Source organism: Caretta caretta, chromosome 1 (assembly GCF_965140235.1).
Source record: "Caretta caretta isolate rCarCar2 chromosome 1, rCarCar1.hap1, whole genome shotgun sequence".
Classification (NCBI taxonomy): domain Eukaryota; kingdom Metazoa; phylum Chordata; order Testudines; family Cheloniidae; genus Caretta; species Caretta caretta.
The window spans coordinates 3,373,463-3,399,195 of record NC_134206.1 but is presented as its reverse complement, the minus strand read 5'-3'; the positions used below and the strand labels follow the sequence as shown (position 1 = coordinate 3,399,195).

Below are 25,733 nucleotides of genomic sequence, written 5' to 3'. Positions count from 1 at the left end.
GAATGATACCCAGTCACCCCTTTATTGAACCCAGTCACTTGTTTTTCATTACAGCACCTTCCACAAAGATATGTGAACTCCTAAATCCTTCTCAGGGTCACTGCTTTTTATCCATTTTATAGTCCATTCATCTAATCCATATATCTCTATCTTGGTGGCAAGAATACTGTGGGGGACCATATCAAAAGCTTGCAAAAGTCAAGATATAAATCCACTGCTTTCCCCACATGCACAGAGCCACTTATCTCATCGTAGAAGGCAATCAGGTTGGTGAGGCATGACTTGCCCTTGGTGAATCCATGTTGACTGTTCCTGATAACTTCCTCTCCTCCGAGTGCTTCAAAATGGATTCTTTGAGGATCTATTCTGTGATTTTGCTGGGGACTGAGGTGAGTCTGGTCGGTTTGTAGTTCCCCACGTTCTCTTTCTTCCATTTTTTGAAGATGGGCACAATATTTGCCTTTTTCTGATTGTCCGTCACCTCCCCCGATCTCCAGAAGATTTCAAAGATAATGGGCAATGGCCCTGCAATCACATCAGCCAACTCCCTCAGCACCCTTGGATGCATTAGATCTGGACCCATGGACTTGTATATGTCCAGCTTTTCTAAATAGACCTCAATCTCTTCTTTCAACACAGAGGGCTGGTCACCTCCTCCCCATGCTGTGTTGCCCAGTGCAGCAGTCTGGGAGCTGACTTTGTCTGTGAAGACCACGACGAAAAAAGCACTGAGTTCTTCAGCTTTTTCCATATCCTCTGTCATAGAATCATAGAATCATAGAATCTCAGGGTTGGAAGGGACCCCTGAAGGTCATCTAGTCCAACCCCCTGCTCGAAGCAGGACCAATTCCCAGTTAAATCATCCCAGCCAGGGCTTTGTCAAGCCTGACCTTAAAAACCTCTAAGGAAGGAGATTCTACCACCTCCCTAGGTAACACATTCCAGTGTTTCACCACCCTCTTAGTGAAAAAGTTTTTCCTAATATCCAATCTAAACCTCCCCCACTGCAACTTGAGACCATTACTCACTATGCTGCCTCCTCCATTCAGTCACTATGCTGCCTCCTCCATTCAGTGTCCCTGACCATCTTGGCTGACAGCTATTGATGGATTGATCCTCCATGGACTTATCCATTTCTTTTATGATCCCAGTTATACATGTCTTGTTCTTTTTCAAATGCAGTTGTACTTTTGGCCATCACTACATCCCCTTGCAATGAGTTCCACAGGTTACATCTGCGTTGCATGAATAAATATGTCCTCTTCTTTGTCTTAAATCTGCTGCCTATCAATTTCATCGGGTAACCTCTGGTTTTTGTATATTGTGAGAAAGTAAATAATATTTCTCTATTCACTTTCTCCACACCAGTCATGATTTTATAGACCGCTGTCATATCCCCCCGTAGAGGTCTTTTTTTCTAAGCTGAACAGCCCAAGTCTTTTTAGGCCCGGTGGAAACACCCAAGGTGAGGAAGTAGTTTGTGGGGAAGCCAGAGGGCCCCGCACCCGACTCCGCAGTCAGCTGTGACTCTCAGCCAGTGTGGAAAACAGAAAGTTTATTTGTCGAAGAAACAGAGTGTAGAACAGAACTTGTTAGCCCAAAGTCCGTGACTTTCAGCAAATCCATCTTGGGGGGACCGGTCTGGACACCCCAGAGTTCCATCTCCCGAGTCCCTCACAGCAGACTGCCCAGCTTCCAGCGGCCTGACCTCCAACACGCCCGTTGCTCCTCCTCCTGGTCTGTGTCCCCCTTCCCAGGCAAAGTGCCACCTGGTCGCATCCCTCTCCTGGCTTTCAGGTGACGAAGGGCACGGGCCATTCCTTACATGCAGGCAGCTGTAGCCACCTCCCCTGGCCCCGAGGGCCTCAGCAATAGTCATACACCCTTATTCCCACCACCTAGTCATTGGTGAAGCACACAGGGAAACTGAGGCACGCACAGTATTCATGCAAAACCGTAAGACTCAAATAGGCTAGCAAGTAACATAATAAGGAGGAAAAACCCACTTTGTAACATGTGTGTAGTAGTGCCAAAGGGCCCTGTAGACCGATGTTCAAGACCTGTGATCCCTGACACACAGACAGTAATGGAGACAGAGTCAAACAGGCCGATGGCAGCCTTCTCTCCTTCTCTCCGATGGCAGCCTTCTCTCCAGCAATAGTAAAGAATTTACTATTGTTGCCAATGAAGTCTGGACCGAGAAGACAAATTCTCTGACTCTGCCCCTCGCTGACACAAGCGATCAGGACAGCCCACCTGACCCGGAATCTCTAGGGGACATCACCCAGTGATAATCCAAGACGTCTAGGACTGGAAGGGACCTAAACGGGTCATCTAGTCCAGTCCCCTACACTCAAGGCAAACATTTTCCAAAGTGGCTGCTGATTTAAAGATTTTCAGGTTTGGACGCAGGGGCACCAGAACGAGGCGGGCCAAGGTCCATGGCCCCATCACTTACAACAGTCGGAGGGCTAAGAACTCCCAGTGTTTACTGGCCAGAAGGGCAAGCGAGAGCGGGATGGGGTGGAGAGGAGTGAGTGGGGGGCAGAGGATTGGGGAGAAGGGAGGGGGTGGGGTATCAGTGGGAGGGGTGGCGTGAGGGTGGGATTTGAGGAGAACAGGTGGGCTGGGGCTTCAGGGGGAGGGGGATTGCAGGGTGGGGTTGCAGGGGGGGTAGTGCGAGTCTGGGGGCTCAGGGGAAGGGGTGATGCAGGGCGGGGCCTCACGAGAAGTGGCCGTGCCAGGGCGGGGGCTCAGGGGAAGGGCTGTTGCAGGGCCGGGGTTCAGGTGAGGGGTGGTGCGAGGACGGGACATCAGGGGACGGGGCTGTGCCAGGGCGGGGTGCTTAGGGGAAGGGACGGTGTAGGGTGGGGGCTCAGGGAGGAGGGGAGGGGCAAGTCAAGGCCTTGGGGAAAGGGGAGATGCGGTGGGGGGCAGGCCAAAGTTCAGGCACCGGTTCCCCCCCCACCACCACACGCACATTTTTTGGAGCTTCCGCTGCTCCTGTTTGGATGCTGAGCTTGAGCCATCCAGGGTCTGAGTTTCCACAGCTGCTGAGCACCCGCCACTCCGGTGGCAGAGAGTGGGCGACACACTATGCCCTGGTGACTTACCTTCCACTCAAGTCCATAGAGCCACTGTCAATATCAATATCTGTTATTCCTTAACTATTACCTGGACATGCCTTTTGCAATGGTTATGAAGCTTGAGATGTTACAAGCTTTCTGCACAGCCCTCACGTGCTTCTCTTTATGGGTAAATATTGCATAAGACTTATTTGTGGTGTCGTGTGTTTGTCAGGCCTGAGATGAGAGCTGTTTGAAAGAACAGGGAACTCTTTGCGAGGGGAGGAAAGGGTTAATTCTCTGCTGCTCTTCCCCACCTGAGCCTATCACAGAGGCCAGGTCCCTGGGGATCTGGGCTGGCTCTGAGCCCCCCTGGGATTCACAGGGCAGCAGTATAAATATCCCTGTAGCTCAGCCCCGGTCAGTGCGGATTCCCTGCCGCCTGCAGCCCCCCGACTGGGTCACAGACGGAGATTCCTCCTCCCCAGCTGGTGCCGAAGCCTGGTGAGTCCTTTGCATGGAATGAATCTGTCTCCCTGAGGAGACTTGCTCCTGACTTCCATGCTGGCCCCAAAGTGTGCTCACTTTGCTGATGAGGAAATCGAAGAGGAAAAAAACTCCCACGGTGACACAGCAGGTTGGAAGGAGAACCAAGACTAGAGACCCTGTCTCCCAATGTGCAGTCCAGGGCACTTCTCACTGTCCCAGGGTATGGCCCCCTTGGCTGCTGCTTTCTGTTGCCACTAAGAGTGCAGCTCAGATGCAGCTTGTCACGGAGGAGATGCACACACCGTGCTCTCTCACAGGCTGATTTTACCTTTGTGCTTTTTTGGTTTGTTGTTTCCCTTCATCTTAGAACAGAGACTCATTCAGTCTGGCTGCCTTTTGTGGAAGGGAGCTGTGTTGTTGTAGACAGGTCGGTCCCAGGATATTAGAGAGACAAGTTGAGGAGGGAATAGCTTTCATTGGAAAGCTTCTCTTGACGAGAGAGACCAGCTTTGGAGCTTACACAGTGTAAGTACATAGTAAATACTCCCCTACAGTTCCAGTGAAAACCTGGCTTTAATTTCCAAGGACTTTGAGTCTCCTTGTTACCCCCAGACTCAGTGAGGGGGGACTCTCCTCTCAGGTAGGCCAGCCCTTTCTTCTCCTTGCATGGAAACAATAGGTGCATCCCCGCTTCTGATCTCCTGTGAATTGGCACCCTGTGATATTCTGCCCCTAATCCTGGCTTCTCACTGAAATCCCTATGCTCTGCCCCAAAAGGAGTCGTGCATTCCAGTTTAATTGTGTGACGGGATCCCCGGGGTGCAGCCTGGGATGGTGGGACTGCTGTGCCACTTGAACTCTGCAGCCTGGGCTCTCCATCACAATGTTGCTAATGACCAGCAGCAAACCCCTCCAGGTGTTGGTGTCACTCAGCACAACCACATGTGGAGCCCCCTGACCCAGCTAGAGTGCATGAATGATCCAGAGCCACTCGTGAATCACACAGGGAATGGCACTAACCAAATCATCCCAGCTCCCAGCCTTGTAGCTCAGGAATTTACCGTTTTGCACTGCTCAAGATGAGCAATGCACATTTATTAATTGGCTCCTCACGTCATCAATGGAAAGTGGATGTACCTCAGCCTGTGTAAAACCTGAGCAGATTTACCTCACACTTCAGGCAAATGCGCTGGTAAAGACAAATGGTAAAAGAAGTTTATTGACTACAAGTGATAGATTTTAAGTGATTATAAGTGCTAGGCAAAAAGTCAGTGTTAGTTACCAAATAATATATACTATAAGCACAAAGTATAAACCCTATTAGACCGGGCAACACCTCGATTAAGCAGTTTTTATCACCCCTCTGGATATTGCAGTTCATAGTACACAGATTTGAACCTTGGAACTGGGACCAGTCCCCTCTGTGGGAGTCTTCCGCCTTCTGAGTGTCTTTTTTGCTTGCAGCATAGCTGGGGACAGGAGAAAGGCCAAGCATGGGGCCCCTGTGTTCTGTTTTGTACCCTCAGTCCCATTTGCTTTGACAACACAAGTCCAGGCATGTCTGGGGGACATTGCTGAGTCTCCAGGCAAGGTTGAGCAATTCCCCTGGTGTCGCCTCATGCAGGTGAGTCATTGAATTGTAGCTCCCTTGCTGGACAATGGCTGTTGATGGGCTATTTGACACCGTGTACAAGCATTGGTCATTTTCCTTGCTGTTGTCTCCGGGATCTAATATCTGATTAAGCTGATTCCCCAGCTTACAGCATGTTTTAGTGCCAACCAGAAAACACAATTCTCATAACTTCATAAACACTAAAAATATACATATTTAGAGAAAATAGTGACTTTCAGCTGATCATAAGCTTTCCCCTGACACCTTACGTGGAATGCTTTATATCCAATATCACAATTATATACAGATGGAGAATATGGGGACTTACAAGACTCTTATAGTATGTCACACTCAGTTTTGCATTAAATCAACACTCCTTTATTACACATGGCGCTTCTGAGCACTAAGAATAAAACAAAAGTTGGGTTAGTTAAGAAGAAAGGAGAGTTAACTAGAAACAAGAGAGAGGTGGAAACAAGTGGATACAATATAAAATCACAAAACGAGAACTTGGGTCAATAGTTCACCTTTCATAGAATAATAGAATCATAGACAATTGGGGTTGGAAGAGACCTCAGGAGGTCATCTTGTCCAATTGCCTGCTCCAAGCAGGACCAACACCCACTAAATCATCCCAGCCAAGGTTTTGTTAAGTTGGGCCTTAAAAACCTGTAAGGAAGGAGATTCCATCACCTCTCTAGGGAACCCATTCCAGTGCTTCACCACCCTCCTAGTGAAAGAGTCTTTCCTAATATCCAGCCTAGACCTCCCCCACTGCAACTTGAGACCATTGCTTCTTGATCTGTCATCTGTCACCACTGAGAACAGCTGAGCTCCATACTCTTTGGAACCCCCCTTCATGTAGTTGAAGGCTGCTATCAAATCCCCCCTCACTCTTCTCTTCTGCAGATTAAATAACCCCAGTTCCCCCAGCCTCACCTCGAAAGTCATGTGCCCCAGCCCCCTAATCATTTCCGTTGCCCTCTGCTGGACTCTCTCCAATTTGTCCACATCCCTTCTGTAGTGGGGGGAACAAAACTGGACGCAATACTCCAGGTGTGGCCTCACTAGTGCCAAATAGAGGGGAATAATCACTTCCCTCGATCTGCTGGCAATGCTCCTACGAATACATCCCAGTATGCCATTGGATTTCTTGGGAATGAGGGCACATTGCTGACTCATATCCAGCTTCTCATCCACTGTAACCCCTAGGTCATAGAATCATAGAATATCAGGCCTAGAAGAGACCTCAGGGGGTCATCTAGTCCAACCCCCTGCTCAAAGCAGGACCAATCTATTCCCCTCTATTCGACATTGGTGAGGCCTCATCTGGAGTACTGTGTCCAGTTTTGGGCCCCACACTTCAAGAAGGATGTGGATAAATTGGAGAGAGTCCAGCGAAGGGCAACAAAAATGATTAGGGGTCTGGAACATATGAGTTATGAGGAGAGGCTGAGGGAGCTGGGATTGTTTAGCCTGCAGAAGAGAAGAATGAGGGGGGATTTGATAGCTGTTTTCAACTACCTGAAAGGGGGTTCCAAAGAGGATGGCTCTAGACTGTTCTCAATGGTATCAGATGACAGAACGAGGAGTAATGGTCTCAAGTTACAGTGGGGGAGGTTTAGATTGGATATTAGGAAAAACTTTTTCACTATGAGGGTGGTGAAACACTGGAATGCGTTACCTAGGGAGGTGGTAGAATCTCCTTCCTTAGAGGTTTTTAAGGTCAGGCTTGACAAAGCCCTGGCTGGGATGATTTAACTGGGAATTGGTCCTGCTTTGAGCAGGGGGTTGGACTAGATGACCTTCTGGGGTCCCTTCCAACCCTTATATTCTATGATTCTATGATTCTATGATTCAATCCCCAATTAAATCATCCCAGCCAGGGCTTTGTCAAGCCTGACCTTAAAAACCTCTAAGGAAGGAGATTCCACCACCTCCTTAGGTAACGCATTCCAGTGTTTCACCACCCTCCTAGTGAAAAAGTTTTCCTTTTGAAAAAGGTCCTTTTCTGCAGAACTGCTGCTTAGCCAGTTGGTCCTGAGACTGTAGTGGTGCATGGGATTCTTCCATCATAAGGGAAGGACTCTGCACTCTGCTAATAAAGTAGGTTCCCCTCCCCCACAATTTTAGTCTGTTGCAGAGTTGGCTGGATTCACAAGAACCAGGATCCAATTGTTCATTAGAACTTCCCCGCCCCACAAGTTGGCTCACCAAGGAAAGGGCCCAGAAGGTGTATCCCCACACTGTGTTCTCCTGAAACATAGGTATTTTGTCTCTGTTCATAGGAGGGCAACCCCATCTGTTGTCATGCTCCTTCATTGACCTCCAAGGGGTGTTGGTTGTTTGCAATTGTCTCTGATGGTTTTCTATTGATCGTCTTCAGATGGAGCATGGCTGGAGAACTGATCCTGGCATTACATCCCAGGCTAACCAGGGCGGGTGACGACACCTGCCTGGAATAGCCATCACCAAGACACACTATGACCTGGTGACTAATTTGCACTCAAGTCCATAGAGCACACTGTCAATATCAATATCTGTTATTCCTTAACTATTACCTGGACATGCCTTTTGCAATGGTTATGAAGCTTGAGAAGTTACAAGCATTCTGCACAGCCCTCACGTGCTTCTATTTATGGGTAAATATTGCATAAGACTTGTTTGTGGTGTCGTGTGTTTGTCAGGCCTGAGATGAGAGCTGTTTGAAAGAACAGGGAACTCTTTGCGAGGGGAGGAAAGGGTTAATTCTCTGCTGCTCTTTCCCACCTGAGCCTATCACAGAGGCCAGGTCCCTGGGGATCTGGGCTGGCTCTGAGTCCCCCTTTGGGATTCACAGGGCAGCAGTATAAATATCCCTGTAGCTCAGGCCCGGTCAGTGCGGATTCCCTGCCGCCTGCAGCTCCCCGACCAGGTCACAGACGGAGATTCCACCTCCCAAGCTGGTGCCAGAGCCTGGTGAGTCCTTTGTATGGAATGAATCTGTCTCCCTGAGGAGACTTGCTCCTGACTTCCATGAATGTGCAGGGGCGAAAGGAAACACATGAGAGCTATGAAATGTTTGAGCTGGGGTTAGATACAACAGGGGGGTGGGGGAAACCTCTGACTGCAGGGGCAGGATGGGAGCCGGGGCACTGAGATAACGCTCCTGTGACTGCGCTCAGGTTCAGTGTTAGGAAGAGGTCACCGGGTTACCCTGATCCACTCCCAAGGAAGTCACTGGAGTCTTGCTGTTGAACTCAGTGGGCTCTGGACTGGGCCATTCTTGGTTATGTGACTGTGCAGAGTAAACCTCATTGGAAACCTACTCAGGCCCTGTATTATTCTGCACCCCAAATCCTGAAGCCTTCACTAATGCAAAACTTCCATTAAAATCAGTACAGACCTCAGGACTGGGTCCGTTCCACTTGGCAGAAGTTAGCTGGTTTCAAGCAGCAGAGCTGTGAATGTCCAAACTGTAGAACTCAGGAACAACCAATTATAAGGTCTCTTTTGATGCTGATTGTGACGGGCTCCCCCCGGGTTGCCATCTGGACCTGGGGTACCACTGAGCCCGCTGACCCACCAGCCTGGGCTGCCACTCACCCTGTACTGCTGTGACAAGCTGCAAAGCCCTCCAGCCTGCACCTTCACCAGCATTCACACAGGTAGAGACACACCCAGCTGCAATTACACACAGGCTCTTTAACCACCAGCTTTCCAGGCTAGGACCCCAGAGCAGAACAATCCTGCCCTGGTCAAATCTGGCCAGTGTGTGTGTTTCATACCCGGTCGCCTCTCCCTCAATCTGAAGAGGACCTTGCACACTTGGGGTAACCAAGCAGAGATTTTCATCAAGCACTCTACTCAACGCTCACTGGTTTAGATTATAACAAAACAAGTTTATTAACTACAAAAGATAGATTTTAAGATTTTATATAAAGGTTAGGTTGCATTTTTGTTTATTTGCTAGGTAATCTGCTTTGATCTGTTTGCTTTCACTTATAATCACTTAAAATCTGTCTTTCGTTGTTAATAACATTGTTTTTGCTTTATCTAAACTAGTGAGTTGGAATGAAGTGCATGGGAAAATTATAGCTCGAGGGACAAAGGCTTTTGTATATTCCTTTACTCATTCAGGGAGGGAGCAAATTCTATGAGCTTACGGTGTACAGTTACCTGTGCAGGGTAAGATGGTAACATTTTGGGTTTATACTCCAGTGGGTGGTATGAATCTGGGAAGCTGGTGGTTAATTTGGCTGCAGCCTCTCTTTTGTTGGTTCACAAGCGGTGGCTGGTTAGAGAGCCTGCATGTCACTGCACCTGCGTGTGCATCCTGATCTGCGTGTATCCTGGGGTAATGGTAAGACTGGGAGCAGGTCTGCAGTTTTTGACAGCAGCACAGTGTGAGAGGGAGCGCAGGCTGGTGGGTCAGAGGGCTCAATGAAACCCCAGTTCCAGGTGGCACCCCTGGGGGAAACCGTTACGCTGTCAACAAATGCACCCCAGGGTTAGCTGACACTTGAGTTCTCACTGATTGTTTCTTTTGCTGTTAGTTATTGGAAACTGAATAGAAGATCCAAGCAATGGTACATGATGCCAGCTGACAATCACACCTTTTTTGCCCCTGTGACCTACATCCTGACTGGCATCCCGGGTACGGAGGAGTCTCATGTCTGGATCGCCATCCCCTTCTGTCTGATGTACGTTACAACACTTTATGGGAACTTTCTCCTACTATTCATCATACTAACAGAACGAAGCCTCCATGAGCCCATGTATCTTTTCCTGTCCATGCTGGCCGCTGCTGATCTGCTGTTATCTACCACCACAGTACCCAAGATGCTGGCTGTATTCTGGTTTAGAGCGAGGGAAATTTCTTTTGCTAGCTGCCTGACCCAGATGTTCTTCATCCATGCCAGTTTTATTGCAGAGTCGGCCATCCTACTGGGCATGGCATTTGATCGGTACGTTGCCATCTGCGACCCCCTGAGATACACCACCAGGCTAACCAAGCCTGTGATTGGGAAGATAGGGCTGGCAATTTTCACAAGAAGTTTCTGTATCATTTTCCCTCTTATCTTTCTCGTGAAGCAGCTGAAGTTCTGCAAAACCAACCTCCTGCCTCACAACTATTGTGACTACATGGGCGTAGCCCGGCTGGCCTGTGATGACATCACAGTAAGTGTCTGGTATGGCGTAGCCGTGGCTATTTTAGCAATCGGTTTGGATGCTGTGCTCATTGCTTTGTCTTATGGGTTGATCCTCAGGGCCGTCTTCCGGATCCCCTCCAAGGACGCCCGGCTCAAGGCTCTCCGCACGTGCGGCTCCCATGTCTGTGTCATACTGATGTTCTACATGCCGGCCTTTTTCTCCTTTTTTGCACACCAGTTCGGGCACATCATCCCAGGGTATATTCTCATCCTACTGGCCAACCTCTATGTGCTCATTCCCCCCATGTTAAACCCCATCGTTTATGCGGTGACAACAAAAGAGATCCTGAAACGGGTGATCAATCTATTTTATAGATGCTGCAGCAGAAGCTTCTTGCTGAGCCCAAGCAGGCAACAGAAAATGCTCTGGGACTTGGAAATTAAAGCCAGGATTTCATTGGAACTGTAGGGGAGTATTTACTATGTACTTACACTGTGTAACCTTGAAAGCTGGTCTCTCTCGTCAACAGAAGTCGGTTCCAAAGAAAGCTATTCCCTCCTCAACTTGTCTCTTTAATATCCTGGGACCGACCTGTCTACAACAACACAGCTCCCTTCCACAAAAGGCAGCCAGACTGAATGAGTCTCTGTTCTAAGATGAAGGGAAACAACAAACCAAGAAAGCACAAAGGTAAAATCAGCCTGTGAGAGAGCACGGTGTGTGCATCTCCTCTGTGACAAGCTGCATCTGAGCTGCACTCTTAGTGGCAACAGAAAGGAGCAGCCAAGGGAGCCATGACCTGGGACAGTGGGAAGTGCCCTGGACTGCACATTGGGAGAGAAGGGCTCGAGGCTTGGTTCTCCCTCCAAACTGCTGTGTCACCGTGGGAGAGTTTCTTTCCTCCTCGGTTTCTTCATTGGCAAAGTGAGTACATTTTGGGGCCAGCATGGAAGTCAAGAGCAAGTCTCCTTAGGTAGGCAGCACAGGGATTGCATGGCCCTCCTCTGCACAGCCCAGAACCCGAGCAGGGGTGGCTTTGACTGTGCTATCATGGGCCTCCTCGACCTGGAGATCCGCCCCAAGTGGACATGGCAAGGGCACCACACACTCCACCCCACATCAAACATGGTGATTCATAATGTTTAAGGCCAGAAGGAAACACAGTCTGACTGCCTGTATAACACAGGCCCTAGAATGATACCCAGTCACCCCTTTATTGAACCCAGTAATTTATTTTTCATTACAGCACCTTCCAGAAAGATATGTGAACTCCTAAATCCTTCTCAGGGTCACTGCTTTTTATCCACCTTTCAGTCCATTCGTCCAATCCATATTTCTCTAACTTGGTGGCAAGAATACTGTGGGAGACCATATGAAAAGCTTGCAAAAGTCAAGATATAAATCCACTGCTTTCCCCACATGCACAGAGCCACTTATCTCATCATAGAAGGCAATCAGGTTGGTGAGGCATGACTTGCCCTTGGTGAATCCATGTTGACTGTTCCTGATCACCTTCCTCTCCTCCGAGTGCTTCAAAATGGATTCCTTGAGGATCTGCTCCTTGATTTTGCTGCGGCTGAGGTGAGTCTGATCGGTCTGAAATTCCCCACGTTCTCTTTCTTCCATTTTTTGAAGATGCGCACAATATTTGCCTTTTTCTGATTGTCCGTCACCTCCCCCGATCTCCAGAAATTTTCAAAGATAATGGGCAATGGCTCTGCAATCACATCAGCCAACTCCCTCAGCACCCTTGGATGCATTAGATCTGGACCCATGAACTTGTGTATGTCCAGTTTTTCTAAATTGTCCTTAACCTCTTCTTTCAACACAAAGGGCTGCTCACCTCCACCCCATGCTGTGTTGCCCAGTGCAGCAGTCTGGGTGCTGACTTTGTCTGTGAAGACCATGACGAAAAAAGCACTGAGTTCTTCAGCTTTTTCTATATCCTCTGTCACTATGCTGCCTCCTCCATTCAGTCTCCCTGACCGTCTTGGCTAACAGCTATTCATGGATTGATCCTCCATGGACTTATCCATTTCTTTTTTGATCCCAGTTATACATGTCTTGTTCTTTTTCGAATGCAGTTGTACTTTTGGCCATCGCTACATCCCCTTGCAATGAGTTCCACAGGTTACATCTGCGTTGCATGAATAAATATGTCCTCTTCTTTGTCTTAAATCTGCTGCCTATCAATTTTATCGGGTAACCTCTGGTTTTTGTATATTGTGAGAAAGTAAATAATATTTCTCTATTCACTTTCTCCACACCAATCATAATTTTATAGACCGCTGTCATATCCCCCCGTAGAGGTCTTTTTTCTAAGCTGAACAGCCCAAGTCCTTTTCTGCGGAAAAGGACCTAGGGGTGACAGTGGACGAGAAGCTGGATATGAGTCAGCAGTGTGCCCTTGTTGCCAAGAAGGCCAATGGCATTTTGGGATGTATAAGTAAGGGCATAGCGAGCAGATCGAGGGATGTGATCGTTCCCCTCTATTCGACATTGGTGAGGCCTCATCTGGAGTACTGTGTCCAGTTTTGGGCCCCACACTACAAGAAGGATTTGGATAAATTGGAGCGAGTCCAGCAAAAGGCAACAAAAATGATTTGGGGTCTAGAACACATGAGTTATGAGGAGAGGCTGAGGGAGCTGGGATTGTTTAGTCTGCAGAAGAGAAGAATAAGGGGGGATTTGATAACTGCTTTCAACTACCTGAAAGGGGGTTCCAAAGAGGATGGCTCTAGACTGTTTTCAATGGTAGCAGATGACAGAACGAGGAGTAATGGTCTCAAGCTGCAGTGGGGGAGGTTTAGGTTGGATATTAGGAAAAACTTTTTCACTAAGAAGGTGGTGAAACACTGAAATGCGTTACCTAGGGAGGTGGTAGAATCTCCTTCCTTAGAGGTTTTTAAGGTCAGGCTTGACAAAGCCCTGGCTGGGATGATTTAACTGGGAATTTGTCCTGCTTCGAGCAGGGGGTTGGACTAGATGACTTTCTGGGGTCCCTTCCAACCCTCATATTCTATGATTCTATGATTCTATGAAGTCTTTTTAGGCCCGGTGGAAACACCCAGGGGAGGAAGGAGTTTGTGGGAAAGCCAGAGGGCCTTGCACCCGACTCCGCAGTCAGCTGTGACTCTCAGCCAGTGTGGAAAACAAAAGGTTTATTTGTCGAAGGAACAGAGTGTAGAACAGAACTTGTTAGCCCAAAGTCCGCGACTTTCAGCAAATCCACCTTGGGGAGACCGGTCTGGACACCCCAGACTTCCATCTCCCGAGTCCCTCACAGCAGACTGCCCAGCTTCCAGCGGCCTGACCTCCAACATGCCCGTTGCTCGTCCTCCTGGTCTGTGTCTCCCTTCCCAGGCGAAGTGCCACCTGGTCGCATCCCCCTCCTGGCTTTCAGGTGACGAAGGGCACGGGCCATTCCTTACATGCAGGCAGCTGTAGCCACCTCCCCTGGCCCCGAGGGCCTCAGCAATAGTCACACACCCTTATTCCCACCACCTAGTCATTGGTGAAGCACACAGGGAAACTGAGGCACACACAGTATTCATGCAAATCCGTAAGACTCAAATAGGCTCGCATGTAACATAATAAGGAGGAAAAACCCACTTTGTAAAAGGTGTGTAGTAGTGCCGAAGGGCCCTGTAGACCGATGTTCAAGACCTGTGATCCCTGACACACAGACAGTAATGGAGACAGAGTCAAACAGGCCGATGGCAGCCTTCTCTCCTGGCGCCCTTTACTATTGCTGCCAATGAAGTCTGGACCGAGAAGACAAATTCTCTGACTCTGCCCCTCGCTGACACAAGCGATCAGGACAGCCCACCTGACCCGGAATCTCTAGGGGACATCACCCAGTGATAATCCGAGACGTGTAGGACTGGAAGGGACCTAAACGGGTCATCTAGTCCAGTCCCCTACACTCAAGGAAAACATTTTCCAAAGTGGCTGCTGATTTAAAGATTTTCAGGTTTGGATGCAGGGGCACCAGAATGAGGCGGGCCAAGGTCCATGGCCCCATCACTTACAACAGTTGGAGGGCTAAGAACTCCCAGTGTTTACTGGCCAGAAGGGCAAGAGAGAGGGGGATGGGGTGGAGAGGAGTGAGTGGGGGGCAGAGGATTGGGGAGAAGGGAGGGGGTGGGGTATCAGTGGGAGGGGTGGCGTGAGGGTGGGATTTGAGGAGAACGGATGGGCTGGGGCTTCAGGGGGAGGGGCAGTGCAGGGTAGGGGTGCAGAGGAGGGGTGGTGCCAGTCTGGGGGTTCAGGTGAGGGGTGGTGCGAGGACGGGACATCAGGGGACGGGGCTGTGCCAGGGCGGGGTGCTTAGGGGAAGGGGCGGTGTAGGGTGGGGGCTCAGGGAGGAGGGGAGGGGCAAGTCAAGGCCTTGGGGAAAGGGGAGATGCGGTGGGGGGCAGGCCAAAGTTCAGGCACCGGTGCCCCCCCCACCACCACACGCACACTTTTTTGGAGCTTCCGCCGCTCCTGTTTGGATGCTGAGCTTGAGCCATCCAGGGTCTGACTTTCCACAGCTGCTGAGCACCCGCCACTCCGGTGGCAGAGATTGGGCGACACACTATGCCCTGGTGACTTACCTTCCACTCAAGTCCATAGAGCCACTGTCAATATCAATATCTGTTATTCCTTAACTATTACCTGGACATGCCTTTTGCAATGGTTATGAAGCTTGAGAAGTTACAAGCTTTCTGCACAGCCCTCACGTGCTTCTCTTTATGGGTAAATATTACATAAGTCTTGTTTGTGGTGTCGTGTGTTTGTCAGGCCTGAGATGAGAGCTGTTTGAAAGAACAGGGAACTCTTTGCGAGGGGAGGAAAGGGTTAATTCTCTGCTGCTCTTCCCCACCTGAGCCTACCACAGAGGCCAGGTCCCTGGGGATCTGGGCTGGCTCTGAGCCCCCCTGGGATTCACAGGGCAGCAGTATAAATATCCCTGTAGCTCAGCCCCGGTCAGTGCGGATTCCCTGCCGCCTGCAGCCCCCCGACTGGGTCACAGACGGAGATTCCTCCTCCCCAGCTGGGGCCGGAGCCTGGTGAGTCCTTTGCATGGAAGGAATCTGTGAAGGGGCGAATGGAAACACAAGAAACCTATGAAATGTTTGAAGTGGGGTTAGATACAATGAGGGTGTATAACTGTAAGTGCAGGGGCAGGATGGGAGCCTTGGCACTGAGATAACGCTCCTGTGACTGCGCTCAGGTTCAGTGTTAGGAAGAGGTCACCGGGTTACCCTGATCCACTCCCAAAGAAGTCACTGGGGGTCTTGCTGTTGAACTCAGTGGGCTCTGGACTGGGCCGTTCTTGGTTATGTGACTGTGCAGAGTAAACCTCATTGGAAACCTACTCAGGCCCTGTATTATTCTGCACCCCAAATCCTGAAGCCTTCACTAATGCAAAACTTCCATTAAAATCAGTACAGACCTCAGGACTGGGTCCGTTCCGCTTGGCAGAAGTTAGCAGGTTTCAAGCAGGAGAGCTGTGAATGTCCAAACTGTAGAACCCAGGAACAACCAATTATAAGGGCTCTTTTGATGCTGATTGTGACGGGTTCCCCCCAGGTTGCCATCTGGACCTGGGGTACCACTGAGCCCGCTGACCCACCCTCCTGGGCTGCCACTCACCCTGTACTGCTGTGACAAGCTGCAAAGCCCTCCAGCCTGCACCTTCACCAGCATTCACACAGGTAGAGACACACCCAGCTGCAATTACACGCAGGCTCTTTAACCACCAGCTTTCCAGGCTAGGACCCCAGAGCAGAACAATCCTGCCCTGGTCAAATCTGGCCAGTGTGTGTGTTTAATACCCGGACGCCTCTCTCTCAATCTGAAGAGGACCTTGCACACTTGGGGTAACCAAGCAGAGATTTTCATCAAGCACTCTACTCAACGCTCACTGGTTTAGATTATAACAAAACAAGTTTATTAACTACAAAAGATAGATTTTACGATTTTATATAAAGGTTAGGTTGCATTTTTGTTTATTTGCTAGGTAATCTGCTTTGATCTCTTTGCTTTCACTTATAATCACTTAAAATCTGTCTTTCATTGTTAATAACATTGTTTTTGCTTTCACTAGACTAGTGAGTTGGAATGAAGCGCATGGGAAAATCATAGCTCGAGGGACAAAGGCTGTTGTATATTCCTTTACTCATTCAGGGAGGGGGCAAATTCTATGAGCTTACGCTGTACAGTTATCTGTGCAGGGTAAGATGGTAACATTTTGGGTTTATACTCCAGTGGGTGGTATGAATCTGGGAAGCTGGTGGTTAATTTGGCTGCAGCCTCTCTTTTGTTGGTTCACATGCGGTGGCTGGTTAGAGAGCCTGCATGTCACTGCAGCTGGGTGTGCATCCTGATCTGTGTGTATCCTGGTGTAATGGTAAGACTGAGAGCAAGTCTGCAGCTTTTGACAGCAGCACAGTGTGAGAGGGAGTGCAGACTGGTGGGACAGAGGGCTCAATGAAACCCCAGGTCCAGGTGGCACCCCTGGGGTAACCCGTTACGCTTGTAACAAATGCACCCCAGGGCTAGCTGACACTTGAGTTCTCACTGATTGTTTCTTTTGCTGTTAGTTATTGGAAACTGAATAGAAGATCCAAGCAATGGTACATGATGCCAGCTGACAATCACACCTTTTTTGCCCCTGTGACCTACATCCTGACCGGTATCCCGGGTACGGAGGAGTCTCATGTCTGGATCGCCATCCCCTTCTGTCTGATGTATGTTACAACACTTTGTGGGAACTCTCTCCTACTATTCATCATACTAACAGAACAAAGCCTCCATGAGCCCATGTATCTATTCGTCTCCATGCTGGCCGCTGCTGATCTGCTGTTATCTACCACCACAGTACCCAAGATGCTGGCTATATTCTGGTTTAGAGCCGGGAAAATTTCTTTTGCTGCCTGCCTGACCCAGATGTTCTTCATCCATGTTAGTTTTATTACTGAGTCAGCCATCCTGCTGGCCATGGCGTTTGATCGGTACGTTGCCATCTGCGACCCCCTCAGATACACTGCTGTGCTAACCAAGTCTCTGATCGGGAAGATAGGGCTGGCAATTGTCACAAGAAGTTTCTGTATCATTTTCCCTCTCATCTTTCTGGTGAAGCAGCTGAAGTTCTGCAGAACCAACCTCCTGCCTCACACCTATTGTGAGCACATGGGTGTAGCCCGGCTGGCCTGTGACGATGTCACAGTCAACATCTGGTATGGCGTAGCCGTGGCTATTTTAGCAATTGGTTTAGATGCTGTGCTTATTGCTTTGTCTTATGGGCTGATCCTCAGAGCTGTCTTCCGGCTCCCCTCCAAGGATGCCCGGCTCAAGGCTCTCCGCACCTGCGGCTCCCATGTCTGTGTCATACTGATGTTCTACATGCCGGCCTTTTTCTCCTTTTTTGCACACCGATTTGGACACATCATCCCAGGTTATATTCTCATCCTACTGGCCAACCTCTATGTGCTCATTCCCCCCATGTTCAACCCCATCGTTTATGCGGTGACAACGAAAAAGGTTCTGAAATGGGTGATCAATGTGTGTCGTCAGTGTGCAGTAGGAGCTTCCTGCTGAGCTAAAGCAGGCAACAGAAATTACATTGGGACATGGAAATTAAAGCCAGGTTTTCATTGGAACGACAGGGGTGTATTTACTATGTACTTACACTGTGTGAGGTCGAAAGCTGGTCTCCCTTACCAACAGAATTTGGGTCCAATGAAAGATATTGGGTCCAATGAAAGATACTAAACTGGGAGGAGTGGTAGATACGCTGGAGGGGAGGGATAGGATACAGAAAGACCTAGACAAATTGGAGGATTGGGCCAAAAGAAATCTGATGAGGTTCAATAAGGATAAGTGCAGGGTCCTGCACTTAGGACGGAAGAACCCAATGCACAGCTACAGACTAGGGACCGAATGGCTCGGCAGCAGTTCTGCGGAAAAGGACCTAGGGGTGACAGTGGACGAGAAGCTGGATATGAGTCAGCAGTGTGCCCTTGTTGCCAAGAAGGCCAATGGCATTTTGGGATGTATAAGTAGGGGCATAGTGAGCAGATCGAGGGACATGATCGTTCCCCTCTATTCGACATTGGTGAGGCCTCATCTGGAGTACTGTGTCCAGTTTTGGGCCCCACACTTCAAGAAGGATGTGGATAAATTGGAGAGAGTCCAGCGAAGGGCAACAAAAATGATTAGGGGACTGGAACACATGAGTTATGAGGAGAGGCTGAGGGAGCTGGGATTGTTTAGCCTGCAGAAGAGAAGAATGAGGGGGGATTTGATAGCTGCTTTCAACTACCTGAAAGGGGGTTCCAAAGAGGATGGCTCTAGACTGTTCCCAATGGTGGCAGATGACAGAACGAGGAGTAATGGTCTCAAGTTGCAGTGGGGGAGGTTTAGATTGGATATTAGGAAAAACTTTTTCACTAAGAGGGTGGTGAAACACTGGAATGCGTTACCTAGGGAGGTGGTAGAATCTCCTTCCTTAGAGGTTTTTAAGGTCAGGCTTGACAAAGCCCTGGCTGGGATGATTTAACTGGGAATTGGTCCTGCTTCGAGCAGGGGGTTGGACTAGATGACCTTCTGGGGTCCCTTCCAACCCTGATATTCTATGATTCTATGATTCTATGATTCTATGATATCTCCACCCCCACTTTGTCTCTCTAATATCCTGGGACCGACCTGTCTACAACAACACAGCTCCCTTCCACAAAAGGCAGCCAGACTGAATGAGTCTCTGTTCTAAGATGAAGGGAAACAACAAACCAAGAAAGCACAAATGTAAAATCAGCCTGTGAGAGAGCACGGTGTGTGCATCTCCTCTGTGACAAGCTGCATCTGAGCTGCACTCTTAGTGGCAACAGAAAGCAGCAGCCAAGGGGGACAGGCCATACAGCCATGGGAAGTGCATTGTGCTGCACATTGGGACACAGGGGCTCTAGTGTTCATTCTGCCACTGACCTGCTGTGTCACCTTGGAGAGTTTCTTTCCTCCTTCGTTTCCTCATTGGCAAAGTGAGCACACTTTGGGGCCTGCATGGAAGTCAGGAGCAAGTCTCCTCTACTCAGGGAGACAGTGCAGTGATTATATGGGCCTCCTGCACACAGCCCAGAACCCGAGCAGGGGTGGCTTTGAGTGTGCCATCGTGGGCCTCCTCGACCTGGAGATCCACCCTTATAGGAAATGGCTAGGGCAGCACACACCCCACACACCATCCCAGGGCAAACATGGTGATTCAGTGTTTAAGCAGGCCCTAGAATTTCAGCCAGTGACCTCTGTATTCAGCCCAATAACTTGTGTTTGGCTAAGGCACTCTCCACAAAGATATGTGATCTCCTGAATCCTTCTCAGGGTCACTGGTTTGCCGGCCTCCATCCCCCATTCCGTAGCCAAGGCCTGTGTCCCACGGACCTTGTGTTTGGTACCTTACGGCACGTTTTGCGTGGATGGGCCCTACTTACCCAGGCTGATCGCACTCTCTTCCCTACATAGGTGGCTTCATGGGGCTGACCGAGAGGGAGAGAGGTCAGGGGGTGCTGTGGCCTGGTGCAGTGGGTGAGGGACTCATCTGCATGTGCTCTCTGGTCCACCGACCGTGGGAGAGAGAGACAAAAATCTTGTGTGTGGTTAGCTGTGCCTTACCCCCTGCTAGTGGGATGTTTTGCCACTGAGGATAATGTGATGACTTCTCCTGGGGATTAGAGGCTTGTGTAACCATCTGCTAATGCACAAAAATGCTGCGGGAAAGTTTTTCTGCTTTTATTCCCACCTTCCATTCCTGGAGCTGTGCAGTAGAAATGTCTCATAAGAACATAAAAATGGCATATACTGTGTCAGACCAATGGTCCATCTCGCCCAGTGTCCTGCCTTCTGACAGTGACCAATGCCAGGTGCTTCAGGGGAGTGAGCAGAACAGGAAAATCATCAAGTGATCCATGCCCTGTCATCCCATCCCGGCTTCTGGCAGTCAGAGTTTTTGGGACACCAGCAGCATGGGGTTGAATCCTTGACCATCGTGGCTAATAGCCATTGATGGACCTATCCTCCTTAAACTTATGTAAGTCCTTTTCAATCCTTTTCCATCACAACATCCCCTGGCAATGAGTTCCACAGGTTAGCTCTGTGTTCCATAAAAAAAAATACTTTCTCTTTTTTGTATTAAATCTGCTGCCCTGGTTTGTGCAGTGTGTGAAAAAGTAAATCACATTTCTCTATTCACTTTCTCCACACCTTGGTTGTCTCTTTTCCAAGCTGAACAGTCCAAGTTTCTTTAGTCTCTTCATACGGAAGCTGTTCCATCCCCTTAATCATCTTTGTTGCTCTTCTCTGAACCTTTTCAAGTTACACTATATCCTTTTTGAGATGGGGCTACCAGAATTGGACATACTATTGAAGGTGTGAGCGTACCATGGATTTATATTGTGGCAGTATGATATTTTCTATCCATTCCCTAATGGTTCTTAACCATCCATTAGCCTTTTTAACCACTCCTGTGCCTAGACAAGAATTTTTCAAAGAACTACTCATGTTGACTCCATGATCTTTTTGTTGGTAGTATCAGCTAATTTAGACCCCATCCTTATATATGTGTAGTTAGGATTATTTATTCCAGTGTGCACCATTTTGCACTTATCAATGCTGAATTTCATTGGCCATTTCGTAGCCCAGTCATCCAGTTTTGTGAGATCCCTCTGTAACTGTTCACAGTCTGCTTTGGACTTAACTAGCTTGAATAATTTTGTATCCCCTGCTACCTTTGCCACTTCAGTTTTCCGGATCATTAAGGAATGTGTTGAACAGCACTGGTCTCAGGACAGATCCTTGGGGCGCCCCAGCATTTACCTCACTCCGTTGTGAAAATGGACCATTTCCCCCGCTTTGTTTCCTATATTTTAATCAGTAACTGAACCACATGGGGGCCTTCCGTCTTATCCCATGACAGCTTACTTTTCTAAACAGCCTTTGGTGAGGGACCTTGTCAAAGGCTTTCGGAAAGTCCAAGTGCAGTATAGCTACTGGATCACCCTTCTCCACATTCTTGTTGATGCCCTAAAGAATTCCCTTAGCTTGGTGAGGCATGATTTCCCTTTACAAAATCAGTGTTAACTCTTCTCCACATATTGTGTTTATCTTGTAAACCACCGGAGATATTTGCTGCTAGCCGTCGCAGATGTGCCATAGGCCACTAGAGGCTGTTTCATTATCCCATCCCATCCATCAACTCATCCAGCTCACTTTGTGATGAGGAAATTTCTGGGAGGCAGAGTGGGCCTGGGGGGGGCTGATACCTCAGGATGGGGGATCACAGCTGGGGGCTGCCACCTCTGCGAGGGCGGAGCCAGGCTGCGGAGCGGAGGCAGGGCAGGAGCAGGTTTGCACCTTAATGAACTTGAAGTTCACAACCTGTTTAATTTTCCCCATTTTTCCTGCAGCTTTTGGTCGGGGGTTGGGGGCCCTCTGGCTTGGGAAGGAAAGAGGCAGGCGGAGAGTTTGTTACAGACCCCGTTACACACTGGCTCTAAGTTAGTTACCTCTTGTTCCCTCTGTACCTCACTAAAGGACAAGAGAAAATGGATCTTTCCTTCCTCCCTAGGCCAGTCCTGTAACCCCTGGGTAAAGGGTCTGCGTGGCAGGGAGATATAGATCCTGGATGACATCCACACAGGCTGTGAATTGGGACTGGGACTCAGGAGACCTGGGTTCTATCCCTACACTCTACCAACAGGCTGCTGGAGAACCTTGGGCAAATCACTTCGCCGCCCTGTGCCTCAGTCTCCCCATTTGTAAAATGGGAATAATGATACTGCTGTGCTTTGAGACACCCCAATGAAACAGCTCAACATTATTATTATTTAATCTTGTTTCTAATGGGGCCCAACAGCCTGTGCCAGACACCTCTGAAACAGAGATCCCTGCCCCGAGGAGCTTACAAACTAGGCTAGACATCGCACCAAGGCAGAGGAGAATCTAACCCAGGGAGCTGGCCCGGTGCTGGCTTCACATCCCTGTTATTCCCAGATTCATTAATTCCAAGGCCAGAAGGGATCATTGTGCTCATCCAGTCTGATCTCCTCTGTCGCACAGGCTGGAGGCCTGCCTCCAAATAATTCCCAGAGCAGAACTTTTAGAAAAACATCCCATCTTGATATGAACAATCATCAGTGATGAAGAATCCACCACAACCCTTGTCAATTATTCCAATGGTTAATTCCCCTCTCTATTAGACATCTACAATTTATTCCCAGTCTCAATGTGTCAAGCTTCCACTTCCAGCCAGTAGATCATGTGAGACCTTTCTCGTCTAGACTGAAGAGCCCATTGTTAAACGTTTGTTCCCTGTGTAGATATTTACACACTGTGATCAGACTTAACTTTTTCTTTGTAAAACTAAACAGATTGGGCTCTTTGATCCTCTCACTATCAGGCAGGGTTTCTAATCCTTTAGTCATTCCCGTGGCTCCTCTCTGAGCCCTCTCCAATGGATCAGCATTTCTCTTGGGTCTGTCCATTTCGGGGAGCAGGGAGGTAGGGGCTGCCCAGGCCATTGCTGCTCACAAAGATGTTGTCGGTGATGTCACAGTCGGCCCAGCCGGGGGGCAGTGCCAGGAACCCCTGCAGAGCAGGAGGGGCAGGAGGGAGCTGATGCCCTGGGAGTGGAGAAGTGGGGGCTGGTATGCATGATTTGGTCCTGGATTCTGGCATTACGCAGGGCAGGGGGAGGTCACTTCCCTTCTCCTCCTTCCCCACCCGTAGATCGGTGATCACGGGAGCAAGAACAATACTACGAATATCACCACAGTGAAGCAAACCCAGCCCCCACTGCTCTCCGGCTCTCCTCGGCCCTCCCTGAGCCTCACCAACCATGGTGGACAGCGGAGAGATCACCATCGCCTGCCCAGTCACCGCCGCCAACCCCCGCATCATCCGAGTCACGAGGGAAACCCCCCTGGTGAGGGAGGAGTTTGTGGGGAAGCCAGAGGGCCCTGCACCCCGACTCCGCAGTCAGCCGTGACTCTCAGCCAGCATGGAAAACAGAAGGTTTATTTGTCAAAGGAACAGAGTGTGGAACAGAACTTGTTAACACAAAATCCGTGACTTTCAGCAAATCCATCTTGGGGGTACCCTTGGCCGGACACCCTAGACTCCCCTGTCTCTGGGTCCCCCTAAGCAGACTGCCCAGTTTCCAGCGGCCCAAACTCCAACACGCCCATTGCTCCTTCCCCTGGTCTTTGTCTCGCTTCCCAGGCAAAGTGTCACCTGATTGCATCCCCCTATGAAGGGTTCAATAACAGAGACCCCTTCTGGTTCTGGTGGGACCCAGCTGAGAGTGCCAATTCAGGACAAATTGCTTACAGCAGGGCAGTTACAGCCCAAGGGTGGGGTTTCTATGCACACCGGGGCAAACACAACCAGCCAAACAGAGAAGACTTCGGTCTCACCCCATTGGCTAACCACAAGTCACACAAGCAATTCCCTTTCACACTCCAGTTTCCCAGTATCACCAGCAGTGCCACTTGTTATGGGGACAAATGGTTGTGAAAACCAATACCCCAGTAAAAGAACAAAGGTTCTCTCGATCCCAAAGGACCAAGCCCCAGACCCAGGTCAATATACAAGTCAGATCTGACCCACAAATCATGCTGTTGCCAAACCTTTAGAATCTAAAATCTAAAGGTTTATTCATAAAAGGAAAAAGATAGAGATGGGAGCTAGAATGGGTTCAATGGAATCAATGACACACAGCAGCGGCCAAGTTCTTGGTTCAGGCTTGCAGCAGTGATGGAATAAACTGCAGGTTCAAATCCAGTCTCTGGAGAACATCCCCAGCTGGGATGGGTCTTTCAGTCCTTTGTTCAGAGCTTCAGTGTAGCAAAGTCCCTCCAGAGGTAGGAAGCAGGACTGAAGACCAGATGGAGGAGCTGCAGCAGGTTTTTACAGTCTCTTGCCATGTGGCCTCTCTTTCTGTGTCCCTAAGACAAGCTGTCCATCCCATGGCCTGGAAAAACCGCAGAGTTCTGTCCATAGGCAGGTCCCTGCATCCCTGGCTGAGTCACAAGGTGTATCTGCCTTCTCTCAAAGAGTCAACTGTATCACTGATGGTCCTTAATTGGCCACCCAGCAGGCTAGGCAGAGCTGACACCAGCTTGTCTGAGGTGTCACCCAGAAGCGTAGCAGAAGTTTGAAATACAGACAGTACAGATCCAATATTCATAACTTCAACTACAAAAATGGTACATAGAGATAGACAGCATCATCATAATGAGCAAACCACAACCTTGTCTTAGACACCTCATTTGACCCCCTTTATATAAGATTTGGTGCCACTACAGGACCTTGCTTGTAACAATGATCTATATGGTCCCAGTTCAAGTCAATATCGTCACAGCTGACATACGAAAATTACCTCTGAGCCCGTTTTCCCTGCCAGCTTGGGACTCCAGAACACTGCCTTGTTAAGCCAGACACACTAGCCTGCTGCAACACAGACCCAGGTCTGGGCCATGCCCCCAAAGCTGCAGACTTCATCCAAAAACAGCACAGCAGATTACCTCTCTAGCACCCAGACACCCAGCTCCCAATGGGATCAAAACCCCAAACAAATCTGTTTTATTCTGTATAAAACTGATACAGGGTAAACTCATAAACTGTCCACCCTCTGTAACACTGATAGAGAGATATGCTGAGCTGTTTGCTCCCCCAGCCTTCTCGATAAAAGTGTGGTGTAGACAAGCCTTTATTCTCCTAACTCCAGACACAGAAATAATACATGCGAACAAATAGGATGAACACACCCAGGTGATTATAAGTTTGTAATGATACCTTACAAGAGATCCTTTTCATACATCATATTCCAGTTACATCATATTCACATTTATGAGCATATTTTCATAAAGCATATGGAGTGCAATGTCACACCCCCTCCTGGGTCTCAGGAGACGAAGGGCACCAGCCATCACTTATGTGCAGGCAGCTGGAGCCACCTCCCCTGGCCCCGAGGGCCTCAGCAAATGTCACACAGCCTTATTCCCACCACCTAGTCATTGGTGCAGTACATAGGGAAACTGAGGCACACACAGTGTTCATGCAAAACCGTAAGCCTCAAATAGGCTTGCACACAACATAGTAAGTAGGAAAAATCCACTTTGTCACAGGTGTGTACTGGCACCTAAGGGCCCTGTAGACTGCTGTTCAAGACCTGAGGTCCCTGACATCCAGACAGTAATGGAGATAAACAGGCCGATGGCAGCCTTTTCTCTTGGCACCCTTTACTATTGGTGCCAATCAAGTTTGGACCAAGAAGACAAATTCTCTGACTCTGCCCCTCGCTGACACAAGCAATCAGGACAGCCCACCTGACCCGGAATGCCTAGGGGACATCACCCAGTGATAATCCGAGACGTGTAGGACTGGAAGGGACCTAA

The 25,733-nt window shown here is 49.2% G+C and overlaps 2 protein-coding genes across 2 annotated transcripts; both read left to right on the top strand.

Annotated features, from left to right (window-relative positions):
• The first annotated feature begins 9,738 nt into the window (after positions 1 to 9,738).
• On the top strand, positions 9,739 to 10,767 carry LOC125631216 (olfactory receptor 52B2-like). Its single transcript, XM_048837553.2, has one exon. It carries the CDS (start codon positions 9,739 to 9,741, stop codon positions 10,765 to 10,767), a length of 1,029 nt encoding a protein of 342 aa, XP_048693510.1.
• A 6,159-nt stretch (positions 10,768 to 16,926) lies between these two features.
• Positions 16,927 to 17,886, top strand: LOC125641099 (olfactory receptor 52B2-like). The gene has a single exon (XM_048860575.2). It carries the CDS (start codon positions 16,927 to 16,929, stop codon positions 17,884 to 17,886), a length of 960 nt encoding a protein of 319 aa, XP_048716532.2.
• The last annotated feature ends 7,847 nt before the right edge of the window (positions 17,887 to 25,733 follow it).

What these genes read in the sequence shown, in the direction of transcription:
- LOC125631216 (XM_048837553.2), top strand. Translation starts at nt 9,739, where the DNA reads ATGATGCCAGCTGACAATCACACCTTTTTTGCCCCTGTGACCTACATC.
- LOC125641099 (XM_048860575.2), top strand. Translation starts at nt 16,927, where the DNA reads ATGATGCCAGCTGACAATCACACCTTTTTTGCCCCTGTGACCTACATC.